Source organism: Psammomys obesus, unplaced genomic scaffold, assembly GCF_907164565.1.
Source record: "Psammomys obesus unplaced genomic scaffold, mPsaObe1.curated_primary_1811, whole genome shotgun sequence".
Classification (NCBI taxonomy): Eukaryota; Metazoa; Chordata; class Mammalia; order Rodentia; family Muridae; genus Psammomys; species Psammomys obesus.
In genome coordinates, this window is record NW_026596117.1 from 14277061 (window position 1) to 14297013 (window position 19953).

Sequence of the window (19953 nt, forward strand, 5' to 3'; positions counted from 1 at the left end):
TCTGTGCTCCATTCCCAACACCAGGTTCACGGTGGGTGATCAGAAAGGCAGGAAGGGAGTAAAGCAAGATAGACAGACGGTAAAGGAGAGGAACGGTGTGTAGCAGGAAAAGAAAAAAAATATATATATAATGTATATAAATTCATATATTATATAAAGAAGAAGGCAAAGGATCAGCCCCTGAGGTTATACAAAGGAGGATGCAGGGCAGGGTTTCCACCCTCCCGCCTCCGCTCACCAATGGCCAGGGTCATCACATGGAGATGGTTCCGAACCAACTTCACCACCTCACTTTTCTGAAGCGGGGTGGCTCGGCAGCAGACCACCGCTTGGCACCATGCCGTCAGCTCAAGGAATTGCTTCTGCAGACTCTCCTGCAGGACAAACTCCAGGGTCTTCCCGGTGATAACAAGTCCTGCTCGTCCTGAGCGCCAGGGGTCTGGAGGCTGAGGAAGGGCCTTTCTTGGTGATGCCGGCTCTGGAGAGGCTTGAGTTCTCTTCTGAAGTTCTTTCAGAATTGCACTCATCAGCATCCCACAGGCATCCTGGACAAAGAGGCAGAGACGGTTAACCTTGGGGCGCCGCTGGAGAGCTGGCTCAATTTTTCATTCTCTTTCTTTAGCAATTGCTGGACCGAGGCTGCCTCGGGTAGTGAACCACAGGTTACCGTCAAAGAGCCCACTTCGTAACTTTTCAATTTTGCAGCTCTTCTGTGGGCTTCTGTGTCCAGGTGAGAAGGCAGAAGCATCTCAGACACGATTTTACAGCTAAAATGTCTACGCTTGGTGTAAAATCCCACCGTGTCGGCCGCATCCCTTCTCCGGAAGAGCCCTCAGGGCTCATGCCATCAACTTCTAGTTGTTTAGCTTTACACAAACACATCACCTCCCTAAGCATCAACTCTCTCATCTGCAGAAGGCACGTGTTACCTCCATCCTAACACCACAGCGAGGACCAACTGAGATGCAGACATCAAAGGCAGTGACTAACGTTTTCATCTTCTTTTTAATTAAGATAATCCACCCAGAAGCAGCTACTGAGAAAGCGTATGAGAAAACACCCTGAGCTTGGGACACATCCTGGCTCAGCAGAGAGGTTTGGGTCATGTGATGCAAATACATGCCCTCTCAGCAGAAGCTGAACAGACTGACACACTATTATTATTGCTGTTATTATTATTATTACATCATTATTCTTATTTGGTTTTTCAAGACAGAATTTTTCTACATAGCCCTGGAACTCACTTTATAGACCAGACTGGCCTTGAACTCAGAGATCCATCTGCCTCTGCCTCCCAAGTACTGGGATTCTGATTGGTGGCACTTTTTTTTTTTTAATCTTTCTCCTTTTTGTTGGTGATTTTGTTATTTGAAATAGCTCCTAATTACACTGTTGCTAGTGTCCCTAAACACTCAACAGCTATGATGTACATTACCAAGAAATTGCTGTGTTAGGTATACTCTTCAGGCATGAATTAAGAGTGAGGCTACGCACACATTTAATTTGAAGGAATCCACAATAAATATTAAATAACCTATCATGAGAGAGAAATACATATGAAATGATGCTATGTGTTAGCCAAATGATCAAAGGCCTATAGGAAGTAAAAACTGTGATTCTGCCTTAGGATAGCAGTCACAATTGGCTAATTCAGGTTCAAGGTAACGCTATAAAACATAACTCCACCAAAGTGGGAAGTGGTTGTTTATATATAGTGTGCAAGTCGCACTATAATACAGAAGGATCTTGAAGTAGGAGATACCAAATCCAACACTTGCTATTACTTCACACTTGGTAAGAAATGGCAATATTGTGGTGTCTCTGCCTATAAAACGAGTTAATATGCCCTTGTTACAACTGTCAGATGAGACCATGCATAGAAAGCCTTCCAGCGCTTCTACTAAAGATTACAAATATGAGGTTATTATTCTTGGGAGAAAAACTCTGTAAGCATACAACTTAATTGAACGAGCAATCTTGAGATGTCTATGTGTTTCTGAGGACCTGATAATGTGAACATGAAAGAAAGAAAGAAAAAAAACCCTTCCTATGATGCAGGCTTCTAAGTGGATACAGGTTAGCCTCAGTTTTGCCAGTAGTGAAGTTCATAGAAATTTATAAAGTTGCTGCATAAACACGACTTTAAGGTATCCAAGGACTCACTGGCTGCCCAGTGGCTCCGAGGATGTTATAGAAGTAATTCACCACAGGACACTTTGGGCTTTGTGTTCTCTGGGTCCTTTTTAGCTTTTAAGGAATCCTAAGGAATGGAGATTGGAAAAGGGACTTATTTACAGATTAGTGACTAAACCAATATTCAAAAAATAAATTAAATCATGTCCATTGTTTTCTTTTGAGCCATATACAAAAACTCACATGTACGAAGTTATTAGTAGCAACTACAATCAATTAGATGTGCACTCAATACGTCTAGGACTGGTAGTTTTAAATGCCTTCCAACATAAACTGTCTATATATAAATAAATTTTATAATCACTCTGAGTTTTACATATCAATAAAGTACCCAAGTCAACAGATTAAAAATATTTACTGTTTCTAAAAACCTAGAAGAAAGGGTTTTACATGTTTTTATCATAAAGAAATGAGAAATGGTTGAAGAGGCAAATATATTGAATATGATTTAAACATTAGAGAATCTGTACATAGACTGAAACATAATATCCCATTAATAGGAGTAATTTTTTTATTTTTAGTATCACCTAAAAATAAGTTTAGTTGGGTTGGAGAGACAGCTCAGTCAGCAAAGTGTTTGCACACATACAAACTAAGGAGCTAAGCTCAAGGCCCAGCACCAGGGGAAAAGGCTGAGCTTAGGAGATACTGCTTATAAACCCAGCAATAGGGAGGCAGAGACAGATGGAAACAGACAGCTCCCTGTAGCTTGCTGTCAGACAGATGCAGTCCAATCAGCAAGCCCAAAGCAAATAAAGAGACTCTGATTCAAAACACAAAACAGTAAGACAATTGATAGATAGATAGATAGATAGATAGATAGATAGATAGATAGATAGATAGATAAAAAAAAAAAAACAACCAAGCAAGGTATATAGCCCCTGAGGACCAACATCATAAATTATATATTGACCTCTGGCCTCTACACGTACATGCACACTCATGTGAACGAGCACACGCAGCAGGCATGTATGCACGCACACACATGTACACACACTTATTTAATTTAAAAAAGGAAATGTGCAGAATATCAGACACTTATCAGCATGCCAGTTAGAACACTAGCTCATTGATCCACTTATATTTATTATTTCCTAGAAATGGAACAACTCTGCGGCAACCTTTCACTCCTGGCAGCACTAATATCTGAACAACAAGATCTTTGGTTGCGTGTGGGGCTGTTCTGCACAAGGTACAAGACATCTGGCAGCATCACCGGCTTCTGATAACTACAAACCAGCAGCATCCATCCTACCCCAAGTGCGCCAGCCAAAATGCCCCCAGGGCTTGCCAAGTGTCCCCCGAGGAGCAAAGTTCCTTTTGGTGGCAAAGAGTGATTGACACACCCGACCTGAGTGATGCTATGCCCCGCTTCTCATGCTGACACAGATCATCACGTCTGTTCTCACAGACACAGGAAGCACCCCCCCTGACACATGCAGGGAGCGCTGGGCCCTCGAGACATGCAGCGTTATGCTTGGTTTCCCATGCATGCAGGTTGGAGCTAACTGGAAGGACGCTTGAACTGTCAGTAGACTTTCTCTGAGGGACAATTCCATTCTTTCATCTTTTCCGAAAGGCTCCCGCATTGCTTGAACGTGTAATAATGTATTACAATCTTAAGATAAAAGTTTTTCCTGGCTAAAAAGCTCTACATCAAATTAAAGACACCAATAATTAATTCCTTTTTTTAATTTGTTTGGTGTGTGTGTGTGTGTGTGTGTGTGTGTGTGTATTGGCATAGCCATGCCATGGTGTATGTGTGGTGGTCAGATGACAATCTTCAGGAGTCAAATCATGGTCTCCTCCTACCAAGTTGGTTCCCGGAATCTAACTCAGGCCTCAGGCTTGGCAGCAGCATTTCATCAGCACTATTTGCCTTTTTCTTTCTTTCTTTTTTTTTTTTTTTTATTTTATGCTTACCAAATCCCTCAGTAGACACTGAGACATTTAGCTTTTTTTTTTTTTTTTTTAGGCACTGCTGGCCTTCTGCAGGAGGACATCCCCAACTCTGCAGAAGCCCTTCACAGAACTGATGCCAGCGGGAGACTTTCCTTATTTTTGTTCCTAACTACATCATGACATGGGTGTTACTGTCCGTGACAGGCAGGGAAGAAGAGGCCGCACTGGGCAAGTAACTCCCCAAGATATATACTTGGTCAGTGGTAGATAGATATTTCACGAGCCACTCAGGCCATATCCATTTTGAGTCAGAGATGATTCTGCCCGTTGATGGTACTGGGTGCTGGCTGGTGGTTCTGCATATGTCCCCTGGGGCTGCTACAGAAGCGAACCCAGTCTGTGACGAATAAGGACAACTCTCTTCCTCAAAATGTATCACCAAGCCGAATATCAGTCTCCGGAGGCTGAGCCACAAAACAGCTAGCCAAAAGTGACAGCCCGTGACCCCAGTTCAGAACCTCACCCCACAAGGTGTCTAGAGAAGGCATCGCAAATTAAGGATGCTGTGACAGAATGATGTGACTGCCTGCCTTTCACGAGCAAGGGAGGAGGCAGGAAGTGCTTTCAAGCAAAGAAAACAGGATGCGCACACCTGCGAGTATTTCGATCTCTTAGAGTCTTCTGTGAAATACTCATTTGACATATTCAAATGTCCATCCTAGTGCTTAATGGTGTGTGTGTGTGGGGGGGAATGGGTGGTTCAAAATCTTTTCAAGTCGTGCTGTTTTAACAAATTCTGTGCCCTTCATTTCCACAAATGTTGGATGCTCTTACGAGCACTACCTAAATTCACCACTAGAGGGCAGGATTATGCTGAGAGCCTAATTTTAAAATGTATCGTAAAAATACCTTGTTACTACTTCCCTTTAACTTAAAAAGGGAAGCAGGTTCCAGTCTCAAGATTTCACATATACTCTCATTTTTGTCTGTTTTAACATACAGTGGTGGGGTGGGGGGGGGGGGGGGGGGGGGGGAGGATAGGTGGTGCAAAATAAAAAAAGGAAGTTTCTTCTAATGCTTGTATTCATCCATGATGCCTCTGAATCAGGCTTTTAGAAAAACTATGGCATCCTCCCAAATACGAGCAAGGTCATTCAGCAGCATAGAATCAAGAAGCTGCAGGCGACTGGCTTTTCTTTCTCCTTGCATGTGTCAGTCTCCTGGAGCCCTATGGGCTTGGGGTTTAAAAGCATATTTGGCTCAGCGGCAGGGTGCATACTTTACTCTGAGTGTTGAGGGTGAAGAGCTTGTCATCCGGCTCCAGGAGTTTGCATGCATAAGCTATGTTGACAGCTGTCTCCTGCTTGTCCCCCGTCAGCATCCAGATCTTGATGCCAGCTTTGTGAAGAGCCTCTATAGACTCGGGGACCCCCTCCTGCAGACGGTCTTCAATGCCAGTAGCACCTGAGAAGTAATTAAAATATAGTAAAAAAAAAAAAAAAGGTTGCTTAGAAACCAGAGCCAGTGGTAACTCCCTTAGCCATTAATTGAATCCTATCCACAGACCATTCAGTCCTGAACTATATGAACTGCAGACCAGACATAAGATATAAAGAATCATGGAATTTATCAAACATGCATTCTGTTCTCCTTAAGGAGTTTATAATACATGCAGTCTCCTCTTGTCTAGTATTCTTATCAACAAATTCAAAAGCTGATTCCCCTATTCACATACAGAAGCTTGCCCTGAATTTTACAATTTTATGAAACTCCCAGGGTTGAAGGTAGGCTCTTAAAGAACACTCTTATACTTAAGATACAAGGTCTGTTAGGGATGCTCTTTCATAGTGTCAGTCCACAATGCCCTTTTCTGGAACAACTGGGTGGAGCCAGATGTGTTTTGGAATCTAAGTTTTCTCACCAGTAATGCCGTAATACATAGTCTATTTTGTGATACCTGTTAGTCAGACATATTTATGCTTCAATAGAAAAACCTGCAGGTTTTCATGCTAATTCAAGTTAATTTATACATTAATACTAAAAATAGCGTTACATCACACTGGGTTTGATTTTGCTGCCAAATGAGTTTTGGCTCTAAGCCCACAGAGCCTTATTTTCCTTGGAATGCAGGTGAGGAAGCAAGCCGCTTCCATGGCCATAAAGAAATAATTAGCATGTGAAAGGGAGCACGACTCTGCTACCCGACAGATATTAAATGAGATTATTTTTCCCCCTAAATAGAGGAACGGAGCTCAGAGGCAGCTCTCCCGGTGTATTAAAGCGTCAATCAGAATCCACATCTCCGTGCTTCAAAGCAGCACGCTTCTGAGCTTGACGGCTCTCGGAAACCCCTCAGGAGGCTTTCAGCCATTCCACTATCATGGTCACGCTCAAGACCTACAACCTGGGAATTCCGGGGGACATGGTTCTGACCCCAGTATGGCTTTGGGTTCTTTGGGTGATTCCAGGTTCGGGCCGACCTTATACAGGAGGCACTGAATTTGTGCAATTTGGGTTGGAATCAGGAAAAATAGACTTGGTTGGATCACTTAAAGGCGTAGAAAAAAGGACACGGAGCCTATATGTAGTGAGAGACGCCTGAGTTTCTTGCTTTTCAGTTCAGGCCTAAGCCTTTGAGTGTGAATGAGCAGTGGCACTAACTACCCTGTGCCCTATTTCTTCTAAATAAGATACGTTTGTTACAAAGATTTAAGAATCTGAAAAACACGTATTTCAGATGTTACCCAATTCCTTGCAAGACACTCGCAAAACCCTTCTCTCAGACCAGGATGTTTGCTTGGGTTTGTACTCTACAGTGGGCGTTTCGGCTTCACATCTTACTAAGGGTGCCTACCCTGTTCCCAGGACTAACGAACTAGGGTCTAGTTCACTGAGGTGGAACATGGGTCTGGATGCTCTGGAACGTGGGAAGAGATCAGAACGGACGAGCTAGGTAGATCAAACTGAGTGGTGGGAGCACACATCTTTATTCCTAGCACTTGGGAGGCAGAGGCAGGTGGATCTCCGTGAGCTCGAAGCCAGCCTGGTCTACAGAGCTAGTTCCAGGACAAGCAAGGATACACAAAGAAAACCCTGTCTCAAAAGTAAATAAATAAATAACTAGATAAATAGATAAATAAAATAGATCAAAGAGGTTAAAAGGGACTAAAGAAGAATAAATTTAGAGATAAGATTCTCTGCTCAGGTAACACAGCACCATTTTCCTACCAAGTAATGTAAGCTTGTTCTCTAGTCTCATGGCAGATTCAACCAGCAATTCTTCCCTGTTGTCAATGCTGGTTTCAGCTAGAAAGTGATCCCTCAGCCACTCTGCATACTCAGTGTCACTCATGACCTAAGAGAGAGAGGAAAAAAAAAAAAAAAAACAACACTCAGAGGCAGAGCATGGAACCTTACAATGTCCTACCAGGACTGACTCTGGGCAAAATCCATGCCCACAACATTGTTTCTAAATTTCACCCTCTGCACACAGTTGTGGTCTGATCCATACTCCCTTACCAATCACCTGGACACAAGATTCCCAAACTCTGCTCAGATGAATGTGACCCGGCTGATAGAGAGCCCGTTACAATTTAGTAGCTCTGGGAAATTTAAAGCATTATCCTTGGTGAAAGCGGGTCAGCCAATTAAACCAGAACATAAGAGGGTGGAATAGGCCTCCTGTTGGCAGTTAAATGTGGGAGAATTCTAATGGTGCAGCTAAAATAATGACCTCAAAGTTGTTCACCTGAGGCACGCCTCAGCCAACAGCCCTTCAGATGTCTTAGGAGTAGCTCTTAATGTGAAGTTTCAGAAAAGGTAATAAGAGAGCCACCCTATAGAAAAGGCAGGAAGGCCTTTATTCGAACAAACTTAAATGCAACTCCTGGAGAAGGAACCAAGGTCTTCCTATCTTTAGTTGCCATCAGGATGAATCTGTATTTTAGGTCTTAAAAGCAGGGTTGAGCGGTGAGGGCTAAGCAATTTTTCTCTTAGACGCTCATTTTTGCCTGCAAGGTAATGTGATTTGGGAAAACATGACAGCTATTGGAATACATTTAAGCGAGAAGGCAGTTGGTTCTACCTTCAATCCCTGCCTCTCCCTACAACTGTATCATAGAGGCATTTGATCCTTCATGTGGCTATTTGATGGGGTCTCTTGGAGGTCCACAACAGAAGTCCCAGCTTTTCCCAAATAATAACTAAGAACTAGAACATATGTAGTCAGTGAGACGTTTTGGAAGAAGCACTTCTTGGACTCGGCTTATTTCTGGCTATTTAACTTTTCATTAAGAAAGGACATACTATTCCTGAAGACTGTTTTCCACAAGGAGTAATCAAAACTGGAATAAAAACCTAGCAAGTGTACTTGGATTAAAAGAACATAAGAACATAAGCCAAACAAAACTACCAAAACTTTACAAAAGAAAAATGAAGGTTGCTCTCTGAACATTATTTATGTTTGTTTGTTTGTGTTTTTGTTTTTGCTTTTTTTTCCCAACTCTCATTTAATGCTAACAAACAGACAGTGTTAGATACAAGGTTCTCCGGGGAAGATAATAACATGTTGGTACTTTTACTTCTAGAGATACAACTGTTTACACAAAGGCCAGCTGTACTGAAATGTGTGAGAACTGTGAGAATATAACACTGAGGTAGCTGCCAAAATCCTTTGGGGACAGATCCTAACCCCGTCCTACACAGATTGGAGAGGTTAGTCTGGGGACTCTAGTCTGGGGGACTGCCTGGTATCTGCATTGGGAATAAGGTCTCATACGCACTCATTTTCAGGAATGAGGGTTAAACCAGGAGAAGAAGCAAGACTCGGGGTGAGCTCGGCGGTCTCACCTTCTTCGCTATACATAACGTCCGCAGCCCCTGCTTGGCATAATCATCCAGGTGGCTCTGCGTTTTCTCCCTTATTTTCAGCTGTTGTTTTTCCAGATTTGTTCCATCTGAAATCATGAACAGAAAATCATTATTCCTGCCAGCCTGCCAATTAGACTTTTCTTCCTTTGAAAAAAATGACAGTTTAATCCATAATAAACAAAAGGCATTTTTGCTTTGACTGTCAAATGTGTGTCTAGGAAAGGAACACAGATGCATAATTCACTTTGATCCTTTCCCCCTGGACAGAAAAAGCACAAAAGCTTTGATATAGATGCTTCCATGATGGGTCAAATCTTCCTGTCCTCTTGGGGCACTCCTCCCTTGCTAGAACCAGGTTCTTCCTGCATTTCACACAGAGTGACATTAAGCTTCTCTGGAACCCATAAAAAGGTATTATAGTGCCCATTTTCCCAAAGACCAAATAGGTGACTCTTCAAGGCACAGCTGACAATGGATTTCAGATGGAAACAAGCCAGGAGCTCTGCAGGTCCGAAGCCCCTCCTTCCCACCCAACAATAGGCAGCACTTTTCCTTTTCAAGTTTGACTTCATGAGCCCTGTCGATCACCACCATAGCAGCTGTGTAAACCTACCTGGGGAAGCCACTGACAGCAGCTCCATGATTACAGAGTCAGCGCCTTTTGTATACACCACGACTTGTTTGGAAAGAGGATGCCGGACCACGACCGACATTCTTTTCCTTACCGAGTCAAAGGGCAGGATGTGTAAGAGTTGAAATGTTAATGAGCCCAAAGCAGCAAAGTCCACCATGACCTGCTCTGGGGTCCGAGACTGTAAAGTGCAGTGGTAAGCCCTGGCAGCATACACCAAGGCTGCTTCATCTGGACTCTCGGCTTCATAACACAGGTTGGAAGCCAAGGGCAGGGGTCCATTTAGGGCTGAGGCTGAGGCTGAGGCTGAGGCGGTGGTGAGTCCTATATCACTGTTCTGTGCTTCAGTTTCTGTACAGCAAGCTGAGTTACTGGCCTGAGGGCTTTCACCCATCTGGGAAGATGCGTCTTCTATAGGAGGGGACAGTTTTGTTCGACTGAAGAAAGAGATTCTGCTCACAAAGGCACAGGGAGCCCCGGAAGTTGGCTCCTTCCCACTGGCAAGGGACGGTGAACTTGATCTCCGGACAGACAATTTCTGGAAGATGTTTTTAATCTCTTCCAAGGACTTGATGGGCATTCCACTCAGTGAGGAGAGCCCAATCTAGGAAAGACAAGAGAAGAAAGTCTCAATAACAGGTCCAAAATGGGTCCTCACGATTCTCAGGTCCAACGGGGGGATACAGACATATGAAAGAACCATCACTGTCTTAGCTGTCCATCTGCTTTCTCCATAGACATTCCATAGCAAATAGGAAGACAAACAAAAGCCAACAGGGGAATGGATGTGACATGTAATGACATTATACATTTCTGTACCTATTCAGAAAGATTTCGACAAATGAAAACAAAAGATAAAATATCCTAATATTGGGTTTCCTCCTTATAGAATTCTTTCTAAACTGGGGGGTGGTAGTGTCTGAGTTCAAGGCTAGCCTGGTCTACAGAGTGAGTTCCAGGGCAGCCAGCACTATACTGAGAAAGCCTGTCTCAAAAACACAAAATAAAATGAAGAAATTTACATGTATAAAATCTATAATCTTTATTGGCACAGCTTAACAATAACATTTACAGGCAAATTGAACCGAGCATGGTAATGCTTGCATATAATCTCTGCCCTTGAAAGGCAGAGGCAGGAGGGACTCAAATTCAAAGAAGGCTGGCTTAACATAACGACACCCTGTCTCAAGGAATCTATTATGAAACAATTAATCACCATTAAAATAAAGATGCAAATTAATTAAATATTCAATATCAAAACAAAAACATCTTCTTGAAATATATTTTAAATGAAGGTTATAGAGAATGGACATATTATTAGAAAAGCCCAACACTTGCAGAGTATTACCAGAAAAGCATAGAAAACAGTAAGAGAGAAATAGAAGAACAAATAAGACCACACACAACACTAAGACCACTGGAGGAAATTAACCAAAAGGCTAGCATTTTTCTTTTTTCTTTTTAGAGTCTGTAAAAGGCTGTTATCTTGACAGTTATAACAAAACAGGCCAGTACACGAAAGTCAGTTAAGAGGAACTTCTCTGCATCATCACATGCTTTAAATTGTTTACTAGTTTGTTCTTATTTGTACCTTGTCTTCTTTTACACTTTTAATATCAGTGATTAAGCTTACAATTCCATGCCTAATCACGAAAGATCACCCAACCATTTCTAAAATTTGTTCATTCAGAACTATGTGAAGAATGTAAACATTTTTCTTCACAAACTGACTTTATGATCACTGAAGGGCTCTTGCTGGTCAATCTTTGTCATTATCAGCAACTCAGATGTAAGGCAAAGTGTGCGCCTTGACAGGATGAAGTCTGTATCTTGCAGTATGCTCCCTTTCTCTCACTACCCTAAGAATCTGGGAGAAGCAGGGACCTTTTATGACTCCAAAGATTTTATTCTAAGCCGTAGAGAATTAGGTCCTCTAAAAATAAATCAACAATACTTTATAAAAAGAAAGCACCAAAAAAAAAAAAAAAAAAAAAAACCAAACAACAACTTTGAAAACAGGTATAAAATATGGTGTAGTACACTATTTTTTTTACTCCCATCATTTATTCTCCAATTGCATAACCACTTCTTCTAGAGCATCTTTTTAGGCAGAACCTTGTAAAATACAGTAGCTGATCAGGTGTGGCTTAATTGGAAGTGAATTACTTTTATGTTAAAGTTCCCACCTCTGCAGTTGCCAAAAGAAAATGATCAGTTGGAAAATGAAAATTTAATTGGGTTTTGCTGTAAATTGAATTTTAAGTGGATGTGTGGGAAAGGCAAGATACACCAGGAGCCTAGCATACTATGACAGATGACCAGGCTCTACTGAAGTGGAAATGAATTTTCCATGAGCTCTACAGTACAGTTAGAGTAAGGAACTGCTGAATCCTGGCACATCATACTCATATTGGATTATAGATACTGAGCTAAAAGAAACCTCGCTGGTGCATGGAGGAAGCTTGTCAGAGTCATGAGCATTAGGCTAATGCTCCGGATTGTATTTGATGCTGTGTTTATCATGTTGGAGGTCTCGGAGGTCTCTCTCAGAGGTCTCACGGACAGCTTTGATTTAGTAGGGCAATGACTGCAAAGCAGAAGCTCTCGTCAGCAATACTCCCCTAGGCAAATAATAGAGCAAGGCCAGAGTCCTACATCCTAAGGCCAACCTCCACCCTCAGCCCCACCCCACACACTGGTTTGGCAACCCTGGTGAAATCCTTCCGAGGCATCTTTAAAACATAGAATAGAATAGAATAGAATAGAATAGAATAGAATAGAATAGAATAGAATAGAATAGAATAGAATAGAATAGAATAGAATAGAATAGTAGAACAAGTCAGGAGTCTCTCACAGAGGGCCTCTGAAAGGCTCTGCCCTGCAGACTATCAAAGCAGATGCTGAGACTTATGGCCAACCTTTGGGCAGATTGCAGGGAATCTTATGAAAGAAGTGGGTAATAGTAAGATCTGGAGAGGACAGGAGCTCCACAAGGAGAGCAACAGAACCAGAAAATCTGAGCATAGGGGTCTTCCCTGAGACTGATACTCCAACCAAGTAGCATGCATGGAGATAACCTAGAACCCCTGCACAGATGTAGCCCATAGCAGTTCAGTCTCCTAGTGGGTTCCATAGTAATGGGAACAGGGACTGTCTCTGACATGAGCTGACTGGCCTGCTCTTGGATCACCTCCCCCTGAGGGGGGAGCAGCCTTACCAGGCCACAGAGGATGACAATGCAGCCATTCCTGATGAGACCTAACAGACTAGGATCAGAAGGAAGGAAAAGAAGGCCTCCCCTACCAGTGGACTTGGGGAGGGGCATTCGTGGAGAAGAATGAGGAAGTAAGAGATTGGGAAGGGAGGAAGGAAGGGAACTAGAGGGGGGGATACAAAGTAAATAAAGTGTAATTAATAAAAAAATTAAAAAAAAAAAAAAACGCAGACTAGAGCAAGAGTGCCCAGCTCTCTCGGGGCTGCGAGAGGACTAAACACATTAGTAGCAGCAAATCTCTTAGAGCATGGCAAGGGCAGAGAGGCAATGGCTGCTGTTCTTATTCGTTATCATCACACAGCAAAGCCAATACAGATACATGCATGCATGTAAACTCCATGTTGGAATGACATTTTACCTTTTGCCGAGGCTGGTTTGGAGCCGAAACCACCACCGTGTTGCAAATTGCCAGTGCGATGAAGAAGTCGATGATGTACAAAGTCTCCAGCGGGGGGCTCTGCGCAGTGCCATCCAGTGGCGTGAAGAGCTGACAGCTGATCTGGCTAAATTTGTCCAGGAGTCTGGTATCTGGTACCACATCCGTCTCCTGAAGAGACAATATGACAGGGTCTTGCTATTAACGTAAGTGACGCGGACGACAGCTATCTAAGTGAAGCATGAGTTGGTAAACTAAATTCTAATTTTCCTCCAGTCATTCACTTGCGTGTGTGTGAACGTGTGTGCCTGCTCACGCATGGACTACAGCACACATGGAGAGCAGAAAACAACACAAGGACATGAGTTGTCTCCTTCTGCCATGTGGGTTTTTAGGCCTGGCAGCAAGTGCCTTAACCCACTGAGCCATCTCACCAGCCCAGTAAATTTAATTTTAGAAAGTTTAATGCATACGATATCTTGGGGAACAAAACAATAAAATGAGACGTAGACGTAAAATGAAAATTCGTATTATATGTTATTAATGGCGAACATCATGACTGTTCAGTTAAATAGAAGATAGAAACACTACCTTCTATGAAAATCTAACTGAAAGAGTATTTCTCATTACGAAACACATAGTGCCAGGCATGTGTTTTATTGTGCTCAAAATTCTATCATGGCTTATTTTACTCAACAACTGATGAACACCACTTATTTCAAAGTTGGGGTTTAATTCCTATCAGAGTACTTAACAAAACGTTTTTGCTCAGTTCATGAATATTATAAAAACAACTTACTACGAGAAAAAATATTCTAAGCAGGCTAGGAGACTGACTGACATCCACAGTCGGGGTGCTTACAACAGTTTTCTCACCACGAAACGTGTTTGGCAACTGCCCTCCTCATAAGGATTCCTGGTAAGGATTTTCTCCTGGAAGTTCCGTCACTAGAGTGGGGTGTGGGAGCCCCATTTCATCTCGTACAGTGCCTCCCAAGCTCATTTGAAAGTACTAGTTTTAACAAGGGTGTCATAGCCCAGAAATCTGATTTTCACACTGTAGCTTCAGTCTGCTCTAGAGCGTACTCCTTAGAATCATGGTCCTAGAGAGGTGCCATTGTGTGACGGGGAGTCTTGGATGCTGACAAGCAAAGCACACTGACTGCAGGGAAGCCTGGAGAGGTGCATCAGGGACACGTGACCTTATAATCACATGACCACGTCACGGCTAACCTTCACTGTCAGCTTGGCTGGCTTTACAATTACTTAAGGAAAAAAAAACCTGTGGGTGTGTCTGTGAGGGTGTTTCCAAAGAGGAAACACCAATTATAAATGCGGGTGGCACCATTCCATTAGACTTGTTCCTAGACAGAACAAAGGAGGAGGAGGACACCAGCTGAGCATCGGCGGTGATTCCTGACTTGGTGCAACGTGACCCGCTGCCTCAGGCTTCCCAGGCTGCACGCTCCTTGCCATGATGGTCTGGATCCTCTCAGACTTAAGTTGCTGTTGTCTGGAATTCTTTTAAAAAAGCAAGGAGAAAACTGAGGCACCATGGTTTGTATTTCTACCCTGGCATTTGTAAGAGTGATCACAGGTTTAATGAGAGAAGAACAACGCTGGCAATTACACGCTCGAGGCTCCTGTCTGGGCTCCACTCCACTGACAACCAGCCTCCGGACGGTGGCTTTGCCTACCTGTCTTTCTTCTATCCTTCCTTTCAAATGACACACACTCACCTTTCAGGTTGCCTTCACACACTATCAGCTGTCACAGAGTATTCTTAAAATTCTATCTAGATTCAGCACGTGGACGACTACAAAGCTGAAATCCTGTTCTGTGATCATGACAGTGAAAGCAATAAGAAAGCTACTAAAAGTCCTGCATGTGCATTCACGGGCATGAAAGCGATACTCTCCCATCAGCAAAACTCTGCAGAGAAGAACTGTCAAATTGAAGCTGTGTCTATCTAGATAGTTGGCACCGCAGAAGACACTGAAATCACCATAAGAGAATATAAATAAAAGAAGAGCCCACAGGAAGATGTAAGAAGGCATCCACATTAAAATGAAGCTCCAGGTGCAGGGTACTCTGACGATTTTGATAAAATAACTTAACCCCCTTATGACTAAGATAGTTCTTGAGTTGAGGAGAGAGTGCAAAATTGTCATGTGCAATTTTTTATCCAAAGGACTTTATCCGTAATTATTTCCAGAGCCATCTTCTCTGCGGCTTTATTATACATTCATTCTAGACAACTGTTGCCATCTTATATGAAACCATGCCTGTTTGTTTGAAATAGCTCTGTTTCAAACAGTGCCTTCCCCAGAATTTAGGTCTTTTTAAAGCACAGAGCACATGCTATTGATCTTTAAATCCCTAACCCAGGACCTGGCACTCGATAAATAACCCAAGTTAATTGTACACTACTAAAAAAAAAATCTTGCTGGCCTTATAATCTATACAGGAAGGGTAGAGTAACAAATAAGCTAGAGTCATTACCTGTGTAAAATAAACACATGCTCCCGCTGGGTCTCACCCAGGCATCTGGTCAAGATTCAGAGTACATTTCCACTCATAATTAGATCACAGAACACACAGCACGACACAGACAAACCAGTTCTCAATCTTCCTAATGCTATAACCCTTCAATACAGTTCCTCATGTTGCCATGACCCTCACTTAAAATTACTTTTGCTGCTACTTCACAACTGTAATTTTGCTACTGTTATGAACAGGTGTAAATATCTGGTAGGTGACCCCTGCAAAAGGGCCATTCAATAGCTCCCAAAGAGGCCACAACCCACTGGTTGTGAACCATTGTTCTACAGTGCCAGCAAAGCCTTGCTGGTTTCCTAAAGGAAGTCACAGCCTTGCTGTCACCTTGTGTGACAACTCCTGACCATTTCCAGGTTTATGTCCATCCTCAGGACTCAAACTTCTACCTGACTGAAGGAATTCTCCCTCAAACTTTTTGTTGTTGTTGTTATGTTTTTTTCTCCGCTATTTAGCTCCCAATTGAATATGCAAACTCTGGCGAGGCTCCCTTCGGCTCTCCTCCATGTCTGCAGAAGCTTTTGCAAGGCTTCAACCTAATTTAAATATCATCTATTTTAAGATTGAGAGTAACGGGCTTCTTCAATGGTTTCTACAGACCTCTAATCGCCCATGGTTCAGTAATGGAAAAAGACACTCTATCAAGGTGACGGAGCCAACCAAGCAGTGGTAAAGCTGGTCCCCCATCCTTGTCGGCTAAGCTTTTATTTCATTCCCTGCTGCCACTGCAGTTCTAGGGGCTGTCTCTCTACTTACGTTACTTTGGGTTTTGTGGGACAAAAGCCTTCCCTTGTATTTCCCCAAGGAAAGATACAAAGGCCACACAGATGACTTTTCCTCTATATCAACTTGTTGATCCAGAAGTTCTGAGGATTTTCTGTGCTCTGTGTGGTCCTTCCTGCTTCCCTCCCATGGGGGCTATCTTTCTAGTACCTAAAATCTGGGTACTCGACACTTTTAACCCAGGCTTCCTAAGTGGGCTTTTAGAACCAAATGCAGAATAAATTTTACAGTGACTTTTCCGGTCACAGATTATATACCTTTCTGAAAATATTAAGCTCAGCTTGTAGGACTCAAGAGTTAGACTCATGTTTCATGAAAGAACACAGCCACTTTATGCAATACATAGCAATATGTTTTTGCAAGACTCAGAACAAAAACCACCGCAGAACTTCCGAATAACTAAGAAGACTCATGACAGTGGAGCACAGGCCAAGTGGGTGTGGTGATCAGATTCACTCAATAACCTTCTGAAATACTGTTTTGAGATTGACTGTGGCGGGCACTGTGCTACGTGCTGGAATTCAGAGGCTTAAAAAGTCCATGCTCTCAAGGTGCTAATGGTACATTGTCAGGTACAGAAATAAGGCCAATGTCATGCAGGCAAAGAGACAATGGGAACACACACGGAAAACCAGGAGGTTGACATCAAAGAATTGGCACAGGTATTGGTGGCCCCGCTCAACGCTTCATCAGATTGGGTAGAGAGGAGAGAATGTATCTCAGAAAGGGGAGATGGCACAGGCAAAGTCACAGAAGCTTCCAGAAGTACCTATTTGTTCCCACAGGAGAGTGAAGCCTGTTCAGGAAGCTACGGAGGGCCAAGTAGCCCCCACCCCTCGATGCCAGAATTACTCAACGCTATCACCAACCAGACATGAATTAACACACATTTCCTCTCAACTGTGCAGAAAATGTCCAGGCTGAGCAGATGACTAAGTCAAGACAGTATCATAGAGAAAAAGAGTATATACATACACATATATTTCTTGCTCGCATAAGCTTAAAATGACTAAAAAAAAGAGGGGAGGCTGTGCATACTACTTGCTAACTGCCTTTCAAAATTTGTAGAGGGAAAAAAATTAAGTCTAGGTGTTTCGGAACAGATTTCAGGAAGTTGTACTGTCAGGGGTGTTATATCCTTATTGCCACAGGAACTGAGCTGGCGGTGGCCACACCATTACTGCAGCTGCACATTTCACGGCAAGTTTATAAAGAGCCTAGAGATGCCCTGAAGGCCTTCTCAAGTCAAGTGAGCTACCTGAGGCCTACATATGTAATGTATAATGAAAATGGAGCAAAGACCGTATGTTGCAACCCATGCGTTCCCCATAGCTGCTTTATTTATTACTATAATTTTTATTTTTATTTATTTATTTATTTTTGGTATTTTAAAACCATTTATCTCTCCCAACTGGAAGTTGGGCATCAGGACGGGTGGAAGAACACAGAACATTGCATAGAGCAAGGCTCCAAGAACAGCAGTACAGGCAAGTCAGGCCAACACTCTAGGGAAGGTAGAGCCGTTCCAGCCCACATTGGCTGCGTTCATGTCGTAAGAGTGGATGCAGATCTGGTCCGGGTGGACGTGCAGGCCTCACAGCAGCTTGCTGTAGGTGTGGTTCTGGGCGCTGCCAATCTGACCTTGTGGATACTGTGCAGGCTGCAGAGGGCACAGGGGCCGCAAAAGCAATGAGCTGGTCCGGGACCACGTGCACTGATGTACTGTGCTGGCTTGCCGGTGGCCAGGGCCAGCTGCTGTGTGAGCCCGGACAGAAGCCCCTCTGGCACGGAGGAGCGGGGAACATCGGTGTGCTCTGTTCTTGTTATGTTGTCCGCCTGAGCTGTTACTGACCTTGTGATGGGAAATCTCCATTTTGGTTAAATATTGGTGTTAATGAAATAGGAAAGGCTGAGAAGGCAGAGAACATTTTAGAGAGGTAATTTTAAATTTGGTGAAAGCGTTAATTTCTAATTCTCTTACGCAATCATCTTTTCATGGTCTACCTGATCTTCTATTTCTTCTGCAGTAAAATGGGTTTGTTAATAGAGATGACTGTCACTTCCTCAGAGCCGCTACGGGGACACAAGCCACCTGTGGAACTCTGGAATGAAAACACTTTAAAGTGCCCTTTGTAAATTAGGGATGAGGAAGGAGGTCCCAGTTTGGGTGGAATGCAGAGGAAGATTACAAAGTGATAAATGCAGAGCAAAAGACCTATGTTAATTAGACAAACATTCCTGCCAGATAATTCTGGGTAAGTCCCCGTGCTTCTTAGAGTCCGTCATTATCTTCATATCCACATAGCCTTTTTAAGCTCTGACATGATCAGTCCTGACCAGAAATACGTTATGTTTCAAAAATGCTACCCGACTTCCAACGTTGAATTATGTATCGCATCTCAAATTTGTATTATTTTCTAAAAGGTATGTGTCACCACCATGCTGAACTGTAACAATGCTACCGGAGAAGAGCAGTGTAGTTTGGGCTATTATAATGGTGGTTGTTCTGTCCAGAGCATGGGGATGTCTTCACACTTACCATGGGGCTACTGAATGCAGCCTGTCTGGAATGAGGCACTTCGCCGGGTCCTTCTTCATTTCCTACGGCAGGTTTGCTCCCAGAGAGATGAGCTGAGGGCTTTCCCGAAGGCCCACTGTGAACTGTCCTGCAGCCGTGGGCTCTGGGTTTTGCCATGTTGCTGAGGGAGCCGCTCAGAGCATCTGTGCATTCCTCCTCTTCACAGACAGCTTCCTGATAGGACTCAAGCCGCTTGGCTGCGGGATAAAATTCACACCAGGTCACCATCTGAGAAGACCTTGCAAGCTGAATATAGAAGGTAGCTCCAGAGCTATTTACACCATCTCCTTTCTGTCCTGGCCTCCAAATTCCCCCCATGAGAATCCATCATCAGTAAACTTACTCTATCCTTACTGAGGAAAGAAGACACAATGGATTAGGAAGACCCTTCCTTTTCCGTCTCTGGGTCTAGCCTTGTCTGCACCTCTATCCACACACTATCTACCACCCTACTGTGATGCAGAACTCAGCCTTCCTCGTTTTAAATTTGAAGGCCTCCACTTGTGGTTTGGATCCTGCCCTCTGGGTCCTCAAACCCTTCCTCTTCACATTTGAATTTCAGTACACCAGTCTCTCCTTAACAAATTTTACGACTTTCTGGCCTAACTCTCCAGTGATCTCTGGAGGTCACCTATAAGCGCCATCTTGCCAAGCCCAGTGATCTCACAGCTATCTACCTATATCTATATATTTTTGTAGACAAAGATACAGATAGATATAGATGTATAGATATATAGAGATAGGTAGATAGATAGATAGATAGATAGATAGATAGATAGATAGATAGATAG

The 19953-nt window shown here is 43.1% G+C and overlaps 1 protein-coding gene and 1 pseudogene across 2 annotated transcripts in view; both read right to left on the reverse strand.

Moving 5' to 3' along the window:
- Positions 1 to 19953, reverse strand: part of Atp10d (ATPase phospholipid transporting 10D (putative)) — an 81744-nt gene that overhangs the window by 16785 nt on the left and 45006 nt on the right. For both annotated transcript variants that reach the window (XM_055629448.1, XM_055629449.1), the window contains 7 exons: positions 19124 to 19359; positions 13228 to 13416; positions 9578 to 10199; positions 8944 to 9050; positions 7324 to 7450; positions 5375 to 5559; positions 239 to 545 (listed from right to left, as the gene is read on the reverse strand). In XM_055629448.1, the coding sequence (XP_055485423.1) occupies positions 239 to 545; positions 5375 to 5559; positions 7324 to 7450; positions 8944 to 9050; positions 9578 to 10199; positions 13228 to 13416; positions 19124 to 19359 (1773 nt within the window). The remainder of the gene's footprint in view (positions 1 to 238; positions 546 to 5374; positions 5560 to 7323; positions 7451 to 8943; positions 9051 to 9577; positions 10200 to 13227; positions 13417 to 19123; positions 19360 to 19953) is intronic.
- LOC129692686 (macrophage migration inhibitory factor-like) lies at positions 18077 to 18573 on the reverse strand (annotated as a pseudogene).